At 42.6% G+C, this 18,306-nt stretch overlaps 1 protein-coding gene across 3 annotated transcripts in view; it reads right to left on the minus strand.

Moving 5' to 3' along the window:
• The window catches only part of ANXA11 (annexin A11), a 103,491-nt gene that overhangs the window by 1,486 nt on the left and 83,699 nt on the right, over positions 1-18,306 (minus strand). For all 3 annotated transcript variants that reach the window (XM_075349049.1, XM_075349051.1, XM_075349050.1), the window contains exons 12-14: positions 17,274-17,369; positions 5,795-5,853; positions 1,533-1,655 (exon numbers count right to left, since the gene is read on the minus strand). In XM_075349049.1, the coding sequence (XP_075205164.1) occupies positions 1,533-1,655; positions 5,795-5,853; positions 17,274-17,369 (278 nt within the window). The remainder of the gene's footprint in view (positions 1-1,532; positions 1,656-5,794; positions 5,854-17,273; positions 17,370-18,306) is intronic.

Below are 18,306 nucleotides of genomic sequence, written 5' to 3' on the forward strand. Positions count from 1 at the left end.
AACACAAAGCAAAACTTAAGTTATAAATATTATACTACGTGCAGGGACAATATTAAAAACACTGGGTCACAAAGTTGTGAAAGTCTCCTTCCCCATTCCCCACATAATCACGTTTAGGTGTCTGCTGACCACCTCTGCAAAAAAGCAAAAGAAGCAGATTTTCTGCATGAAGTCCATGTGGAAAGGTCTGCAAAGTAGAGATTTTGCATTTTTAAAAGGGAACTTGTCAGGTCCCCAGCGCACCCAAAACCACTAACAGTTCTGGATCTATATCTAGAATCCCTGCCTAAGGCTATGTCCACACGTTGCTTTTTACCTGCTTTTTACCTGCTTTTTTGCTGCTTTTTCAACTGCAGCGTTTAATGTCAATTGTTTTTGCCATTTGGGTTTTGCACTGCAAAGCTGAGTTTTTGACCAAAGTTCTGCAACAAAAAGGCTGCAGTTTGAACTGCATAGTGGGCACAAGAAACCCAAATTCCCATAGACTTTGCTTGAAAAGCAGAACACAACCATTTTGGCATTAAACGCTGCAGTTGAAAAAGCAGCAAAAAAGCAGGTAAAAAGCAACGTGCGGACATAGCCTAACAGTCCCTGCATAAAGTATTTCAAAAGATCGTTTATGAGATGCTAATTAGGGTTTGACTAGTCGCAGGGGCATTAGTTCCCTGGCTAGTCAGCCCACTTAACATGTTATCACACCCCTGTGGGCAAGATAATATGCTTTACAATGTCCAGTGTCATGTAGCACATTGATGACTCACAACCTCTTCTCCAATGCTGAGCTCCGGAGCTCAGCATTGGATATGTGGTGGTGAAGGACCTGTGTTGATGTCACGATCATGTGCCTGTAATAGTCTGAGCTCAGCAGAGAAGTGATGTTGAAGGATCTGTGGTGTAAGCAATTACAATGCTGGGGCGTGATTAAGTTAAAAAAAGTATCATGCCTGAACTTGAGTGACAGTGATCCCAGCAAAAGTGCTGCCCCTATGACTGAAACCTAAAGGTATGTAATGCATTCATCTAAGCATAAAGTATTTTTTTTAACGATATAGATTTTTTTTAAACCATTTTGGTGATGCACATTGGGGGTGTTTTAATATAGAAGTAATGATATGACAGGTTCCCTTTAAGTGCGTACATCTTTCAAACCCCAATGAAACAGATACTAAAATTTACACCATGCTTTACGTACTACAGCTGTGAATTTTAAAATCTATGCACAGTTTGTTCCTTAATGTGCGCACACAATTTTGAAAATTTGCAGGTTTTCAGTTTGGAATAGTCACTGAAAATCAGCAGCAAATAAATCTAGTATTCATATGCCCTAATGCAGTGAGACAATTACATTTTTGTAGATCCAGTATCCCCCTTTTTACATCACTTATATGCAAGAGATTTCGAAAACTTCAGAAAAAATAGGGTTTTTGCAAAAATTCACACAATGTAGGGGCCAGCTTGGCCCTCCCTCAACCCACAAACCCAATAGCAGCTGTGTGATCTGCACTGACTAGAATTTAGAGGTGTTTTCTTACCGTAATATCAGTGTACAGAGATTTGCCATACATTCTTTTGTATTCCTGACGAATATCCAGCAGATCCACTTCACTCCGAGACACCATGATACGGATTAAAGTTTTGTCTTTTGTGCCAGCACCCTACATGCAAGGACAAATATACAACTGAAACAAAGTATACATAGTATCCTAATGCTACTGCCCAGACAGGAAACTAGCCACTCAAGAAAGCTTGTCCCTCTTCTCTCCAAGTTGCATCTCACCACCTGTAGGCTTGACCAAATCACAACCCACCTACTGCTCAACCGTATCACCGTGCTTATCCCAGCTCTAACCCATCTCTAGTATCTTCCATTCCTCTTTCAAACACATAACCATCACACCTCTCCTGAAGAAGTCATCCCTCGACCCTTTCTCTACGCCAAACTATCTCCCGATAGCACTATTCCCATTAGCCTCAACACTCTGAGCAGCACATCCACATTAAACTCTTCCACCTCTCTCCAACATAGTCTTTAACCAACTACAATATGGCTTCTAGCCCCATCACTCTGATAAAATGGCCCTAACCAAAGTCACAAACATCCTTGCCCTCTCCTTAACCTCCCCATACCTCACTAACCGTATATTTAGTGTCTCCCATTCCCATACTACCCCCTCATCTCGCATTCTCTCTGTAGGTGTCCCTCAAGGCTGCTCTGGGACCCCTACTCTTCTCCATCTATACCTCCGGCCTGGAACAATTCAATTTATTATAGTACATGAACAGGTGTATGTGAACATCAGACATTTAATAATTTTTATGATACAATAATCAAGATATTTGGATAGAACATAAAATATATTTATTGGATATAACTTTAGAACACAAAAAAAACTAATAAATTGTAAATATGTAATACACTATGTAATATACAGTAGATTACATATATATCTTGTGTATAATATATATATATATATATATTACATATTGTATTATATATTTACAATGTATTACTTTGTGTTCTAAAGTTGTATTCCAATAAATATATTTTATGTTTAAATATCTTGATTATTGTATCATAAAAATTATTAAATGTCTGATGTTCACATTGTACTACAATAAATTTTTCACTTAAATATAAGCATTATACAATATGTTATTATTTAGTATGTTTTTGTTGAAAACTGTTTTTTTGCCACTTACATAGTGTATTAGATAGTGTATTAGATAGTGTTATATATAACACTATATAATAAAATAACACTATGTAATACACTATGTAAGTGGCAAAAAATAGTTTTCAACAAAAACATACTAAATAACATTTGTGCAGTCTATGAATTTGTTCTAAGAAATAGAATTGCTTCCATCAGATCCTCCTTCGCAGATGACCTCAAATCTGACCTAATAATTTTAAGGCTGGAGAACAACCTGTCTACAGTAACTTGGGTTGGAGGCAAAGCCGTAACCACATGGGCAACATCTGTAACAATTTCCGGGTATGAAGGAATTGCCTCATGCACAGTCCGTTTTGATGAACGGTTGAATTTTTCTATTTCTTTGAGAGCAAGGGAAAAATTTTACTGAAATCTGGTCAATCTGCTGCTATAGGAGACGGAGTGAAATCTTTTTCCTTGCAGCGACTCTTTGCTTGCTCCATGTCATTCAAATACTTGTCAAAGTTAAACTCCTCGTCTGATGAGGATGAAGATATGGCGGCAGTAGCACTGTCAGGCCCCAAGTCCTCTTGCACCTGGCAGTCCTGTAGCTACTCATCCTAACTGCTACCTCACTCAAAGCTTCTTTTCCTTTAGTAAGCTCTTGATCATCAAGCAGTATACGATGACTTGGATCCGCATAAACAGCTGCCAGAAGAATTTTAATTTTCCAATAGCTGTGTCTCTCTCCATTTCATTGAAGCAGAAATGCCATCTGCGATTAAACCTCCTCTTTGGGACAGGCAAAATAGCAAGTTCTTCCACTCCCTTATAAAAATGCTAGGAGTTAAATCCTCAGCTTGTAATTTTTTAGTCACGGTAAATGGGTGATTAAGCAATTCCTTCAATTCAGCCACCTGTGTCCATTGACCTTCATTTAATGTTACTTGAGGGTTCACCATATCTATAAGAAACGATTTTAGTTCAAGCAATCGCTCAGTCATTAAATAAGTGCTGCCTCACTGAGTGACTTGATCAACAATTGCCCCTTTCCCAGCACGTCTCTTCAAGATGGAATCAATTTTACGGGTTCTGGCGGCAATAACCAACTTCCTCACTTTTCCAATTAGATTTCCAGCATGTCCGCCCAGTTTCACACATCCGGCTTTTCGCCTGTTTGGCGGATGCGGCGCACTCCAGTACAGTGTATACAGTACAGTGGCAGCGCCGCAACTTCCGGGTCACAGCATGTGACCGGCGTTTGTCGCGCTGCCACTGTACTGTATACACTGTACTGGAGTGCGCCGCATCCGCCAAACAGGCGAAAAGACGGATGTGTGAAATCGGGGTCCCTCTTGCAGACTCTCTCTTATTACCAGCTGCAGCGTGTGCACAGCACAGCGCATGTGATGAATATGAAAGTGTTCTGAAGCAGCTTCAACAAGATCATCTAATCCTAAAGTATCATTTTGCTGTTTTCCTGTTGTAATATCTGTTTGTTCCTCAGTTACATGAACAGCACTGTGGCCTTCCATCTCACACATACTAAATCCATAATTTTCTTCTAGCTGTTGTTCATTACTCTCATTCATCAGTTTAATTGTACTTATGTTTGAAGCATTGTTCGTTACAATGGCAAGAACCTGTTCTTTTTTGCGTTCCTAATCTTGCAGAACTTTTTTCACTAAGGCCTAGAGAAACTGGCTGGTGTGATGAGCTTTAGTATCTTTTCCTTCCAGTGTCTTGCTAACAATTTCTTTCTTGTTACAAACATATCGAACATTGATGGCAAAATAATTCAGTGAAATGCAGTGACTTCGGCATCCAGCAAAGGCAATGGGTGACAAGATAGGACATTCAGACACATCGTTTTGTGAGGATCCTCACAAAGAATGAGCATGTCAGTTTGTGTGGCCTTTTTCTAATCTGCTTTTGCTATTGAAAGCATTATTTATGAGCTCAAAAACCTTTCAGGTGATGCGGTTTTTTAAAAAGCTCATCTGCTTTTGCAGCTGACAAACGTATCCTCAAAAAACACTGTGTGTGAATGTAGCCTTAGATCAGGAATAGAACAGCCATTTATAGGACATTTCATGATGTTCCCAAATTCCTATGAAAAATATTCAGAACATTCTGCATTGCACTACTGTCCCCAATTTATTATATATTTTAGGAGTCGGTGCATTTGATACCGACTCCACCAAAATGAGCTCCTACTCCGACTCCTCAGCCCTGGTGTCTATCAGCCATATCCCCTTTCTTACCACACTTCTTAAAGCTCAATGTGAACAAAACTCAACTCATCTTTCCTCAATCTCACACAACTCCTCATTGTAGACTTATCAGAATAACTAATTAGAGATGAAAGAACCCAAACAGTGAAGTTCAGTGTTCATACCGAACATAGTCTTTACAAAAAAAAAAAAAAATCAGTTTTCGTTTTCAGAGTTCGGGTGCTTTATACATGCTATGCTAACCACTCGATCGAGCATTGCTGTGCTTGGGCATGCTCACTGCTCGAATGACTTGCACTGGGGGATAAAAACAGCATTATTGGATGTAGTGTACACACAAGAAAACAGAAAAACACAACACAAACAATATTCCTCCCCTGCAAGTGCTCTGTTTATGGCTGACAGTATGTGGGGTAAAACCCGAACTGCCCAATTAGTGACTTCCAATGGGTTCAAGTCCCAGTTCCAATCAGAACTTTATATAAAGTCCAACTGACCTGGCAGAACCAGAACTTCTAGGGGTCCACTCATCAAAAATGTTAGTTCATGCCAGTCATCTCCCTCCCGCCTTTAATACTGGAACATACTACACTCTGCCCTCACATTTAACAATCTTACATGCATGCATTCAATCCTTATTCCAATGTGCCCCATTAAGGTGCATTAAAAATACAAACCCTCATGCAGCTAGGTTGAAATAAAAAACTTAAGTCATTGGCCCTAAATGTGGTAAAGAAATTGAATGTTGAGTATTTTGCATCCAAAACTATCCTTCATCCATAAGAGCATTCAAAGGCTCATAAAATATAAAATAATTTAGATCTGATTTAGGTCTGACTTGTCATAGTACTTTCTTTCTTCAGATGCAAGTACAGATGCAAGGAGAAGAATACTTCATGCACTTACCTTCATGGCTTTGTAGAGACGTTCCGCAAAGAAAGCAGAGGTGTTCTTAAGGCATTTTACTGAAAAACACAAAGTAAAAATAAAAAAAAAAATTAATGTCAGTCCAGTTCTGAAACAAACGATGGGGTTGCGTTAATAATACTGTTTGACGCAGCATACACCTAGATGAGACAGACTGAAGATGCTGCAAAATGATTGCAGGAGTGTGTGATAGTAAGAGCAATATATATCGTGTCTTTTACTAACTCCACATCTTCATTAGTTTAAAGCCAAATTGGCTCGTGACAATTCACTGGCCACATTTACCTACGCCACCTCTTCTAGACTTTTGAAGATTGGTGTGGGCTAAAGTGTCCTAAACATGTAACAACTTTGCTGCCAGCATGTACACTGGTTTTATTATGCATCCGCCAATGTAAATCTGCCCTTCACTTAATGTACATAAGCTTATTCAAAGAAAACCAATTATACTTAGTTCATTGCAGCCCATAATTGATAGCTACATAAGAAAAAAAAAAAAAAAACAGTCATTTTTATTCTTATTTCATAAATCGTACACATGAAAATAATAAACGTATTAATATATCTTATAAGAGGAATGTGCTTCTTTCTTCTCCTGGACTGATCATTCACATTATGTGCTCATAAACGTCTTTACAGAAAGGAGGGGGAGGAAGAGGGAAGGCTAGAGGCAGAGATCCTCCCCTTCTACAAAGAACTTCATAGCACCAACTGCCATCTATCTCAGTAATGTCATATTGTCTAGTCACTGAATGCAGATTTTACCAGTGGATTGACAATGAGGATGATTAATCCAGGAGAAGAAAGAAGCATATTCCTCTGATAAAATATATTAAAAGGTTATTTGTGTACAATTGATTTATGGAAAAAAATGAGGAAGAACAAACATTTCTGAGTGACATGACACTGTGGTTTAAAATCCCAAGAGGAGAGTAATACAATAATCTATTCATCAGATGTATTTTAGGGTATTTCTACACAGTGGATTACAATACCAGTGTAGTGAATGGGATTTTATGAACAGTCATTGACATACCAGAGAGAAAACCTTTGATATCCGCAGCCTGTCAATTTATCCTGCAGATATTCACCACAGATTTTAAAATTTAGCAATCCCAGCAGCAGAAACGCCCCAGTGGACGTAGCCTTAGAGCTGCGCTACACTAAATTCTTACATGTTTGATAATAGCCTAACCTTGATTTAGCTGCAGCAATTAAAAGGTAATAGAACGAAGCAGCCAATAAGTATCAGCTGCATGTTAATGGTCTTCTGCACTTTCCAATCACAGAATTAAGTTAATTCCCTCCAATGCCACTAGCAGAACATCAAATTCAAGACATTTGGGGAAATTAATATATCTAGAACTGTTTTGTTCTGTTCCGGAAATCCCTTCAAGTAATGTAATTCACTGACCATTCTAGAAATAGGAATTCCATAATGTATTAAATAACGTTAGTTAGTTTGGGGAATTTGAGATCTCCATCAAGTTTAAAATGTCTCCTACAATTGAATGAAATACAGCTCTTGGAGCTGGGTCATTTTTGGGTCAATTCCATCTTAACAGACATGAGATGGAAAAGTAGAGAATGAAGAGTATGAGCATTAACACAACACAGCAACCATACATGCAGAGAAATGTACACTGTCACAGAACACAATGGATCTTTGCAATACTGACAATTGCACCTGGATGCTATAGGCAATCTAAGAATTACCAGACTTCATCTGGAGGCTAATATGTGATTAAAGCAAGAGAGAGATAACCAGCATTAGCATCAAAGGACAAGTTATACACAGAGACCAAACATACAAACAGAAAATCATAAACAACCCAGGCAGTCTACAGGGGAGGTCTATAATGCCTGGCTTTGTCTGTGTTGTTACTACAATGCAAATACACTTAGGCCCTGTGCGCACTGGAAAACGGAATTTTCTTAAGAAAATTCTGCAGGGTCTGAAAGATTACCTCACCCGCGGTAAAAAACGCGGCAAACCGCACCCGAAAACCGCATGCGGTTTGCCGCGGTTTTACCACGGTATTGCTGCGTGCGGGTTGGTACATGTGCTTTAATGCATTCAATGCAATAAAGCACATTGAAAGAAGAAAAAGAAAAAAAAACGACATTTCCTTCTGAGATAGATAACAGACAGATAAATAGATAAATAGACAGATAGAAGGATAGAGGGATAGATAGAGGGATAGAGTCCCTGTGAGCACACGCTGCATTTCTCCCGAGCGGTAGTGTGTTCACATTACCGGCCGTGGGAAATGACCTGTGGTTACCTCTGCTGTCTCGTGGATGCATTCAGCACTGTGTGTCAGTCGCGGCTGGATGCAAGCATCGCAGGACGTGGATTACGACGGAGCTGTGTGTTTCGGGGGGGGGGGGGGGAAAGGGTTAATAAAGGGGTGAACCAGGGGCTTTTTTAGGTTTTATTTAAAATAAAGGATTTCTCAGTGTGTGTGCTTCTTCACTTTACTTACGGGTTGATCATGTCAGCTGTCACATAGACGCTGCCATGATCAAGCTTGGACTTAGTGGCGGCGATCCGCCACCATTAACTCCTTATATTACCCTGATTGCCACCGCATCACGGCAACAGGAAGAGCCGGCGACACTCCGGTACTGCCGCATAATGGATGAGACAGTCCGAGGGCAGCTGCGGGCTGATATTCTCGGCTGTGAGAGGGGGGGGGGGGGGCATTAACCCTGCCCCTCGCCCTCCCCAGCCTGAGAATACCGGGCCGCCGCTGTGTGCTTACCTCGGCTGGACGGTAAAAATACAGCGGAGCCCACGTGTTTTTTTTTTTTTTTTATATACCGTATTTTTCGGACTATAAGACGCACCGGGCTATAAGAGGCACCCTGGTTTTAGAGGAGGAAAATGGGAAAATAAAAAACTTTAAGGAAAAAATGTGGTCATGACACACTGTTATGGGGCGAGGATCTGCTGCTGACACTGTTATGGGGGTAATGTCCCCAAATTCTCTACTAAGGTACCCCATCCTGGTAATGATCCTCCTGCCTTGTATATGATCCTGCTATAAACCCCCATCCTGCTCCTATACCAGCATCCTGCTCATATTCCCCCATCCTGCTCATATACTCCCATCCTGCTCATATACCCCATCCTGTTCATATACCCCGATCCTATTGATATACCCCCATCCATCCTGCTCATATTCCCCCATCCATCCTGTTCATTTACTCCCATCCTGTTCATATACCCCCATCCTGTTCATATACCCCCATCCTGTTCATATACCCCCCATCCTGTTCATATACCCCCCATCCTGTTCATATACCCCCCCATCCTGTTCATATACCCCCCATCCTGTTCATATACCCCCCATCCTGTTCATATACCCCCCATCCTGTTCATATACCCCCCATCCTGTTCATATACCCCCCATCCTGCCTGCTCATATACTCCCATCCTGCTATATGCCCCCATCGTGCTCATATACCATCCTGGTATATGGCCTGTATCCTATAGCACAGAGAAAAAAAATAAACGTTTATACTCACCTTTTCCTCACTCCCTCCAGCACCGATCATCTTCCTCTCTGCGCCACTGACCTGTGTGTGTGGAGCCGTTCCCCTGCTGATCGCGATGTCTTCCTGTCTGTGCCGATCAGCTGACCAGCTCAGCACAGATGAGCTGACCGGCACAGACAGGAAGACATCGCGTGCAGCAGGGGGGGCAGCTCCACACACGGGGACGGGTGAGTGTACTGATTCACTGCACCCCGCGCTGGTAATGACGCACGGGGGGCAGTGAATACAGCCGCACATGATCACTCCAGGCTGTAATTGCCAGGGGTGATCATGCGGCCGGCTCTTTGCTATGCGCGCGTCCCCGCTCGTCCTCCCGCCCACCTGTCAGTGCCGGCTTCAGCGCTGAGAGATGGCCGGGAGGATGGGCGTGCATATGTAATGAGCGGGCCTACGTGGTCACGGCAGGCGCTGCTGCTGCCTGCTCGTGCCCCCGATGACCCGCAGCACCCTCATTCCCAGCCGCAGCCCTATAGTCAGACCATAAGACGCACCCCCAACTTTCCCCCAACATTTGGGGGGAAAAAAGTGCGTCTTATGGTCCGAAAAATACGGTATATCCGTTTGCTTTCTATGTGTATTCTATATGTCTGTGTGTGATATGTGTGCGCGATATGTGTGCGCGATATGTGTGCGCGATATGTGCGCGATATGTGTGCGCGATATGTGTGCGCGATATGTGTGCGCGATATGTGTGCGTGATGTGTGTGTGTTTATGCTCTGCTCCGCTTCCTCTTCCTGTCATAATGACATCACTTCCCTGCAAACCGCAGGGCAGCGATGAACATGACCGCAGGTAAACCGCGAAATACCGGAGGGAATAATGCAGGAAAACGCAATGAACCGCACAGAATTTGCTGCCTGCGTTATTCCCTGCGTGATTTCATGATTACATGGCAGTCAATGGAGTGAAATGCCGCAGCGACGTGCGGAAAAGAAGTGACATGCAATTGTTTTTGCTGCGGGAATCCCGCAGCAAAACATGCAGCTGTCAAAATCTGCATAGTGCGCACAGCATTTTTTCTTCCCATAGGTTTTGCTGGTGAATCACTGCAGAGATGTTATGAACATAATATGCAGCGAAACATGCAGCAAAACCGCAAGAAATCCGCGGCAAAAACAGGCAATTGCGCACAGGGCCTTAAAAGGGTTGTCCATTCCTTTGGGTATAAGTCTGAAGTCATTCTATGTGACTGAAGACTTGAGAATTCTCACAACATACTGTGTGCGCTTGTCAGATTCTCCAGTGCCTGTGCCAGGAGCGAGCATGTGACCGCAAGTATGTTATTTGCATACTCCTGGCCACATTCTGACTAGTCGTATCCAGCCTCACTCAATTCATTTGTATCAAGCAAGGCTGTGCACGTGTAGTTGGTACATGACCATATGTATGCAAATCTCACACTTCTGGTCACGCACCCGCCAGCTCCTGAAGTATCCTGACCGCATGTGTACGGTGAAGCTTCACAAATTTGTGGTCACATAGTGACCGGAGACTTGTACCCCAAGGTCAGACACCCCTTTAAGAGTGGCCTGTATTATGATTGCTGGAAGAAGCCATCACAGTGTTCTTCACTACACAGAAATAGACTGCAGTTAGTCCATTTACAGGAAACACATTGTGAGCAAACGGCAAGTCATAGGAGGTTACCCAGGCACACAACATACATTTTTTTTTTATATATATGTGATTGATTTCTTGAAAAAAAAGTACAAGTGTTAAGTTCACAAAACTAAAGTAAATATGTATCCCTTTCATTGTGGGCAATTTTGTATTACAAACCAACCATACTGTTGTAATATTTTATCATTTTTTGAACACATCACGAAACAGATATAAACTCCTGTTCATCAAGTAAATTCATCTTTTGCTGCACAATAAAATCATCATTCTTGGCAACGTATCGACCTGTGCAAACTGGACTTGAGGTGCCGAGAACAATGGAAGCTTATGTGCAGATTGCTCTGGCCATCTGAAGAGAAGTCTCCCTGTGTAAACAGGCTATGAAATGACCACCTAGCGGTGAATATTTGTAGATCGGCAGTCATTTAAACAATTGCTGCAATATAACGTAACATATAAGAGGAAGAAGTAGTATAGCGGGCACCACTGAGGAAATATGACTACATAAAGCAGGGTGCTACAAGAACTATGCAAAAGTAAATACAAAGAAAGAGAAAAGCTACATAGTATGTACAAGTGCACAACCAATAAAAAACATTTTTATTGAAAAAGGTATTTGACACAGATCCCATAATTTAAATTGTTAAAAAAAAACACATATGAGACATAGGAATCAGATAGGATAGTTCAAAGAAAAGTCCCCACAGACAGGCACAAATATAATGTAAAAGTATAACCACCAACTACCAGATAAAAAGAAAAAAAAAAAATCGTAGAAACAGAAATAATATATACAACACTTCGATAGAGCAGACAGACATATACATACATATATACACACAGACACACACACACACACATATATATATATTATATAAGTTTGGCCATACCTTCTCATTCAGAGAGTTTTCTTTATTTTCATGACTCTGAAAATTGTAGATTCACATTGAAGGCATCAAAACTATGAATTAATGCATGTGGAATTAAATACTTAACAAAAAAAAGTGTGAAACAACTGAAAATATGTCTTATTTTCTATTTTCTTCAAAGTAGCCTCCTTTGACTTTGATTACTGCTTTGCACACTCTTGGCATTCTCTTGATGAGCTTCAAGAGGTAGTCACCGGAAATGGTTTTCACTTCACAGATGGCCCTGTCAGGTTTAATAAGTGGGATTTCTTGCCTCATGAATGGGGTGGGACCATCAGTTGTGTTGTGCAGAAGTCTGGTGGATACACAGCTGATAGTCCTACTGAATAGACTGTTAGAATTCGTATTATGGCAAGAAAAAAAGCAGCTAAGTAAAGAAAAACGAGTGGCCATCATTACTTTAAGAAATGAAGGTCAGTCAGTCCGAAAAATTGGGAAAACTTTGAAAGTGTCCCCAAATGCAGTGGCAAAAACCATCAAACGCTACAAAGAAACTGGCTCACATGAGGACCGCCCCAGGAAAGGAAAACCAAGAGTCACCTCTGCTGCGGAGGATAAGTTTATCAGAGTCACCAGCCTCAGAAATCGCAGGTTAACCGCAGCTCAGATTAGAGACCAGGTCAATGCCACACAGTTCCAGCAGCAGACATCTCTAGAACAACTGTTAGGAGGAGACTGTACAGCAGGCCTTCATGGTAAAATAGCTGCTAGTAAACCACTGCTAAGGACAGGCAACAAGCAGAAGAGACTTGTTTGGGCTAAAGAACACAAGGAATGGACATTAGACCAGTGGAAATCTGTGCTTTGGTCTGATGAGTCCAAATTTGAGATCTTTGGATCCAACCACCGTGTCTTTGTGCGGCCCAGAAAAGGTGAACGGATGGACTCTACATGCCTGGTTCCCACCGTAAAGCATGGAGGAGGAGGAGGTGTGATGGTGTGGGGGTGCTTTGCTGGTGACACTGTTGGGGATTTATTCAAAATTGAAGGCTACCACAGCATCTTGCGGCGGCATGCTATTCCATCCGGTTTGCGTTTAGTCATTTATTTTTTAACAGGACAATGACCCCAAACACACCTCCAGGCTGTGTAAGGGCTATTTGACTAAGAAGGAGAGTGATGGGGTGCTATGCCAGATGACCTGGCCTCCACAGTCACCAGACCTGAACCCAATCGAGATGGTTTGGGGTGAGCTGGACCGCAGAGCGAAGGCAAAAGGGCCAACAAGTGCTAAGCATCTCTGGGAACTCCTTCAAGACTGTTGCAAGACCATTTCCGGTGACTACCTCTTGAAGCTCATCAAGAGAATGCCAAGCGTGTGCAAAGCAGTATTCAAAGCAAAAGGTGGCTACTTTGAAGAATCTAGAATACAAGACATATTTTCAGTTGTTTCACACTTTTTTGTTAAGTATTTCATTCCACATGTGTTAATTCATAGGTTTGATGCGTTCAATGTGAATCTACAGCTTTCAGAGTCATGAAAATAAATAAAACTCTTTGAAAGAGAAGGTGTGTCCAAACTTTTGGTCTGTACTGATATATTATACATACACACACACACACACACACACACACACACACACCGTATTTTTAGCTTTATAAGATGCACCGGATTATAAAATAAAAATGGGGTCAGTCTTATACTTCGGTGTTCTCTTACCGGAGGGGGGGGCAGCAGTGGTGGTGAAGCGGGGTCACAGGAGGCAAAGGTTGTGCTGGCGGCGGGGTCCGTGGTGGCAGGCACGGCGGGGTCCGTGGTGGCGGCAGCAGCGGCGGCTGGTGAGTGGTCCAGCAGGCCGGTGTGGTGAGTGTCCCAGTTCAAATGATGGCGTCTGGAGCGGCGCATGCACAGATGGAGCTCTCATCCAAGAGCTCCACCTGCGCACGCGCCCGCTGCCATCATTTGAAACTAAGACCGCGGACACACTGGGAAACCTGCTGCACAGCCACCCGCACGCACAGAGTAGCAGCCAGCAGTACACCCGTCCACCCGCACAGAGAGGCATATGCACCCGACTGCCGCCCGCACAGGACCCCCAGGTAAAGCTATATTCGGATTTTAAGATGCACCCCTCATTTTCCTCCCAAATTTTTGGGAGGAAAAGTGCGTCTTATAATCCGAAAAATACGGTATGTATGTATGTGTGTGTGTGTGTGTGTGTGTGTGTGTGTGTGTGTGTGTGTGTGTATGTATGTATGTGTGTATATATATATATATATATATATATATATATATATATATATATATATATATATATATATATATATATATATATATATATATATATATATGTATGTATGTATGTATGTATGTATGTATGTATGTATGTATGTATGTATGTATGTATATATATATATATATATATATATATATATATATATATATATGTATATGTATGTATGTATGTATGTATGTATGTATGTATATATATATATATATATATATATATATATATATATATATATATATATATATATATATATATATATATATATATATATATATATATATATATATATATATATATATATATATATATATATATATATATATATATATAGCAAAGTTAAGAGGCTAGATTATGAATACATTTGAAGATAATTACCTAGTTTAGTGAATAAAATAATAAATTCAAGTACATAAAAGAAATAACGGTCAAATAAAGAATCAAGTATTCAAAGGTAGAATAAAAACTAAACGGGCAATACACACTATTGCTAATACAGCAGAATAAAAGATACCATCTTAAATAATAAGGGAAACAAAACCAGGAAATGTAGAGTACCTGGTGGAAGGAGCCCCACATGCATTTCTACACCTGTAACTTCATTAAACTGACAGCTTTTAAATGGAACTCGCTCCGACTCCCATCGCCCCCCCATGAGCACTAATAAGGCAGCTGAGGGCCAGCTGAATGACCCCATCACTGCCATCTTTGTCCTTCTGTGAAGCTCAGCCACAGGCTGAGCCTCATAGGAGACTGGAGTTTTCATTAGATTTTGCAACACTGTATAAGTGAATGGATAATTTCAGGTTCAGCTCCCCTAAAGGGAACCAATTATTTAAATAAATAAAAATAATGAATACCATATTTGGTATTGCCACATTAATAAAATTCTGATCCAAGTATAAAATTAATTACCGTATTTTTCGCTTTATAAGACGCACCTGATTATAAGACGCACCCCCAAATTTGGTGAAGGAAAAGAGAATTTTTTTTTTTTAATGGTAAATGGGGTCCATCTTATAATGCCAGTGTCCCTCTAACAAATCATATAGGGTATATGTCCCTCATAGCCCCCCATCCTAAAATTAGCCCCCTTAATCTGGATATGGCCCCCTTATATTGAATATAGCCCCCTTGTGATGGCACACGTTCCCCTGTGCTGCCTATGGTCCCCTATGGATTGCACACGTTCCCGTGTTAGATAACGCCCCCATGCTGCTGCCCATGGCCCCTATAGATCGCACAAGTCCCCCAGTGTTATTTATCGCCCCCATAGTGCTGCCCATGGCCCCTATAGATCGCACAAGTCCCCCTGTGTTAGATATTGCCCCCATAGTGCTGCCCATGGCCCCTATATAGATTGCACAAGTCCCCCTGTGTTATATATCGCCCCCATAGTGCTGCCCATGGCCCCTATAGATCGCACAAGTCCCCCTGTGTCAGATATGGCCCCCATAGTGCTGCCCATGGCCCCTATATAGATCGCACAAGTCCCCCTGTGTCAGATATCGCCCCCATAGTGCTGCCCATGGCCCCTATAGATCGCACAAGTCCCCCTGTGTCAGATATCGCCCCCATAGTGCTGCCCATGGCCCCTATAGATCGCACAAGTCCCCCTGTGTCAGATATCGCCCCCATAGTGCTGCCCATGGCCCCTATATAGATCGCACAAGTCCCCCTGTGTCAGATATCGCCCCCATAGTGCTGCCCATGGCCCCTATATAGATCGCACAAGTCCCCCTGTGTTATATATCGCCCCCATAGTGCTGCCCATGGCCCCTATAGATCGCACAAGTCCCCCTGTGTTAGATATTGCCCCCATAGTGCTGCCCATGGCCCCTATATAGATTGCACAAGTCCCCCTGTGTTATATATCGCCCCCATAGTGCTGCCCATGGCCCCTATAGATCGCACAAGTCCCCCTGTGTCAGATATGGCCCCCATAGTGCTGCCCATGGCCCCTATATAGATTGCACAAGTCCCCCTGTGTTATATATCGCCCCCATAGTGCTGCCCATGGCCCCTATAGATCGCACAAGTCCCCCTGTGTCAGATATGGCCCCCATAGTGCTGCCCATGGCCCCTATATAGATCGCACAAGTCCCCCTGTGTTATATATCGCCCCCATAGTGCTGCCCATGGCCCCTATATAGATCGCACAAGTCCCCCTGTGTTATATATCGCCCCCATAGTGCTGCCCATGGCCCCTATATAGATCGCACAAGTCCCCCTGTGTCAGATATGGCCCCCAGGCTGCTGCCCAAAGTAAAATAAAACCCTCTTTCCTTATCTGCTCCAGCGCTGAGCTCCCTCCTGTCTGGCTCCGTGCTTCTGTTCCTTACTTCCTGGTTCAGTGCGGTCATGTGATCGGCACAGCAGCCTGAGCTCTCTGCCTGATTACAGTGGAAGCAGGGACACGGGGAGAAACGCTGCAGGGTAAGTAAAGATTTTTTATTTTAGAATGAGCAGCAGCCTGGGGGCCAAATCTAACACAGGGGTGGGCATGTGCGATCACACTGGGACGCAGGCTCATATAATATGCACCGCTGCCCCAGCCCCTCACTGCGGTGCGATTTCAGCACCATTGGAGATGGACAGCGGCTGTGCATATTATATGAGCGGGTGCAGGAGATCAAAGGCAGCGTTCCCCTGTGCTCCAGAGCTGCTGCCCCCACCTCGCCTGGACGCTGCAGTGTACATATATATATACACACCACCCCCCCCCCCCCCGTATATTCGGCTTATAAGACGCACCCCCTACTTTCCCCCAAAATTTGGGGGAACAAAAGTGCGTCTTATAAAGCGAAAAATACGGTAACTCAAATCAGTAAGGCTAGTAATGAGAAAAAAAAAAAAATCAATATGCCAGAACTGCATTTTTTTTGGTCACCTTGAGAAAAATACAATCAAAACATCTTATCTACCCCAAAATAGAATAAATAAACCCATCAGGTTGTGAAGCAAAAATCAAATCCTCACACAGCTCAACTCAATCGACATAAAAATAAAAATATCATGGGTCCACCAATGCTTTATGGACATCTCTAGACCACAGGTACCTTTCTATGAGTTTTTCCAGCATGGGTCTCTAAATACCTAGATGTGCATATGCCACTTACCCACTGCTAGCATGCCTCGCTCCAGATCCCCAGACATTTCACGGCAGATACTCTTCTCCAAGTCCCGATTACACATTCTTTGGTACTCAGAAAAAACTAAAAGGAATGAAATTACAAGGAGAAAATGAAGACAGTAAAGTCTTCACATCTGCTTTTAACTGTATAATGCACTACTACAAAATGCATAAATATAATAAGATTATTAATTAAGATAATACATGTATATGCCATTGTTCCCCATAGCCTCCAGGGGCATATTTAGGATCGCTTATCACCTCCTCTTACCACTATTTCCTGTTATAACTCTAAATGTTATCTGTATGTGAGCAGTCATGATGTCTGGCTGGGACTGTGTGTAGAACTGTTAGTACTGTATTTCTAAAGCAAAACAAATGATTTTTTTTACGAGTGGTTATAAGGCCTAAGCCACACGGCGAGAAAAACGGTGTGAGTGGAGTGTGATAAAACATTGCATTCCACTTGGACCAATATTACCCTGTGTGTCAGCACACATGAGCGATTATTTTCCTCAGCCCTAATCGGACCGAGAAAACAATCGCAGCATGCTGCGACTGTAATGCGAGACTCTTTCTTTCGCACCCATTCAAGTCTATGGGGCGAGAGAAAAATCGCACTGCACTCGCGGTACACCGGTGTAGCAATCATGACCTGTGTTAGGCTGAGGCCACACGGGGACTACTGCGATCCCCTTGCATGACACTCGGCTCACGCTGGCAGTACAGCAGAGCCGAGTGTCATGCGTGTGTCCTTGCAACTGAGGTCCGTTCGTGCGAGCAGACCTCAGCTGCGGGGGGCGGGCTGGCACGGAGGAGGGGAGGGAGGGATTTCTCTCCCTCTCTCCTCCGTAGTCTGCTATTGCCATTCTCGCACTGCACTGGGAGTAGACCGGTGTTCACTTGAATGGGTGCGAGAGAAAAAGAGTCTCGCATTATAATCACAGCATGCTGAAATTGTTTTCTCGGTCCGATTAGGGCTGAGAAAATAATCGCTCATGTGTGCTGACACACAGGCT

This window comes from Anomaloglossus baeobatrachus, chromosome 5, assembly GCF_048569485.1.
Source record: "Anomaloglossus baeobatrachus isolate aAnoBae1 chromosome 5, aAnoBae1.hap1, whole genome shotgun sequence".
NCBI lineage: Eukaryota > Metazoa > Chordata > Amphibia > Anura > Aromobatidae > Anomaloglossus > Anomaloglossus baeobatrachus.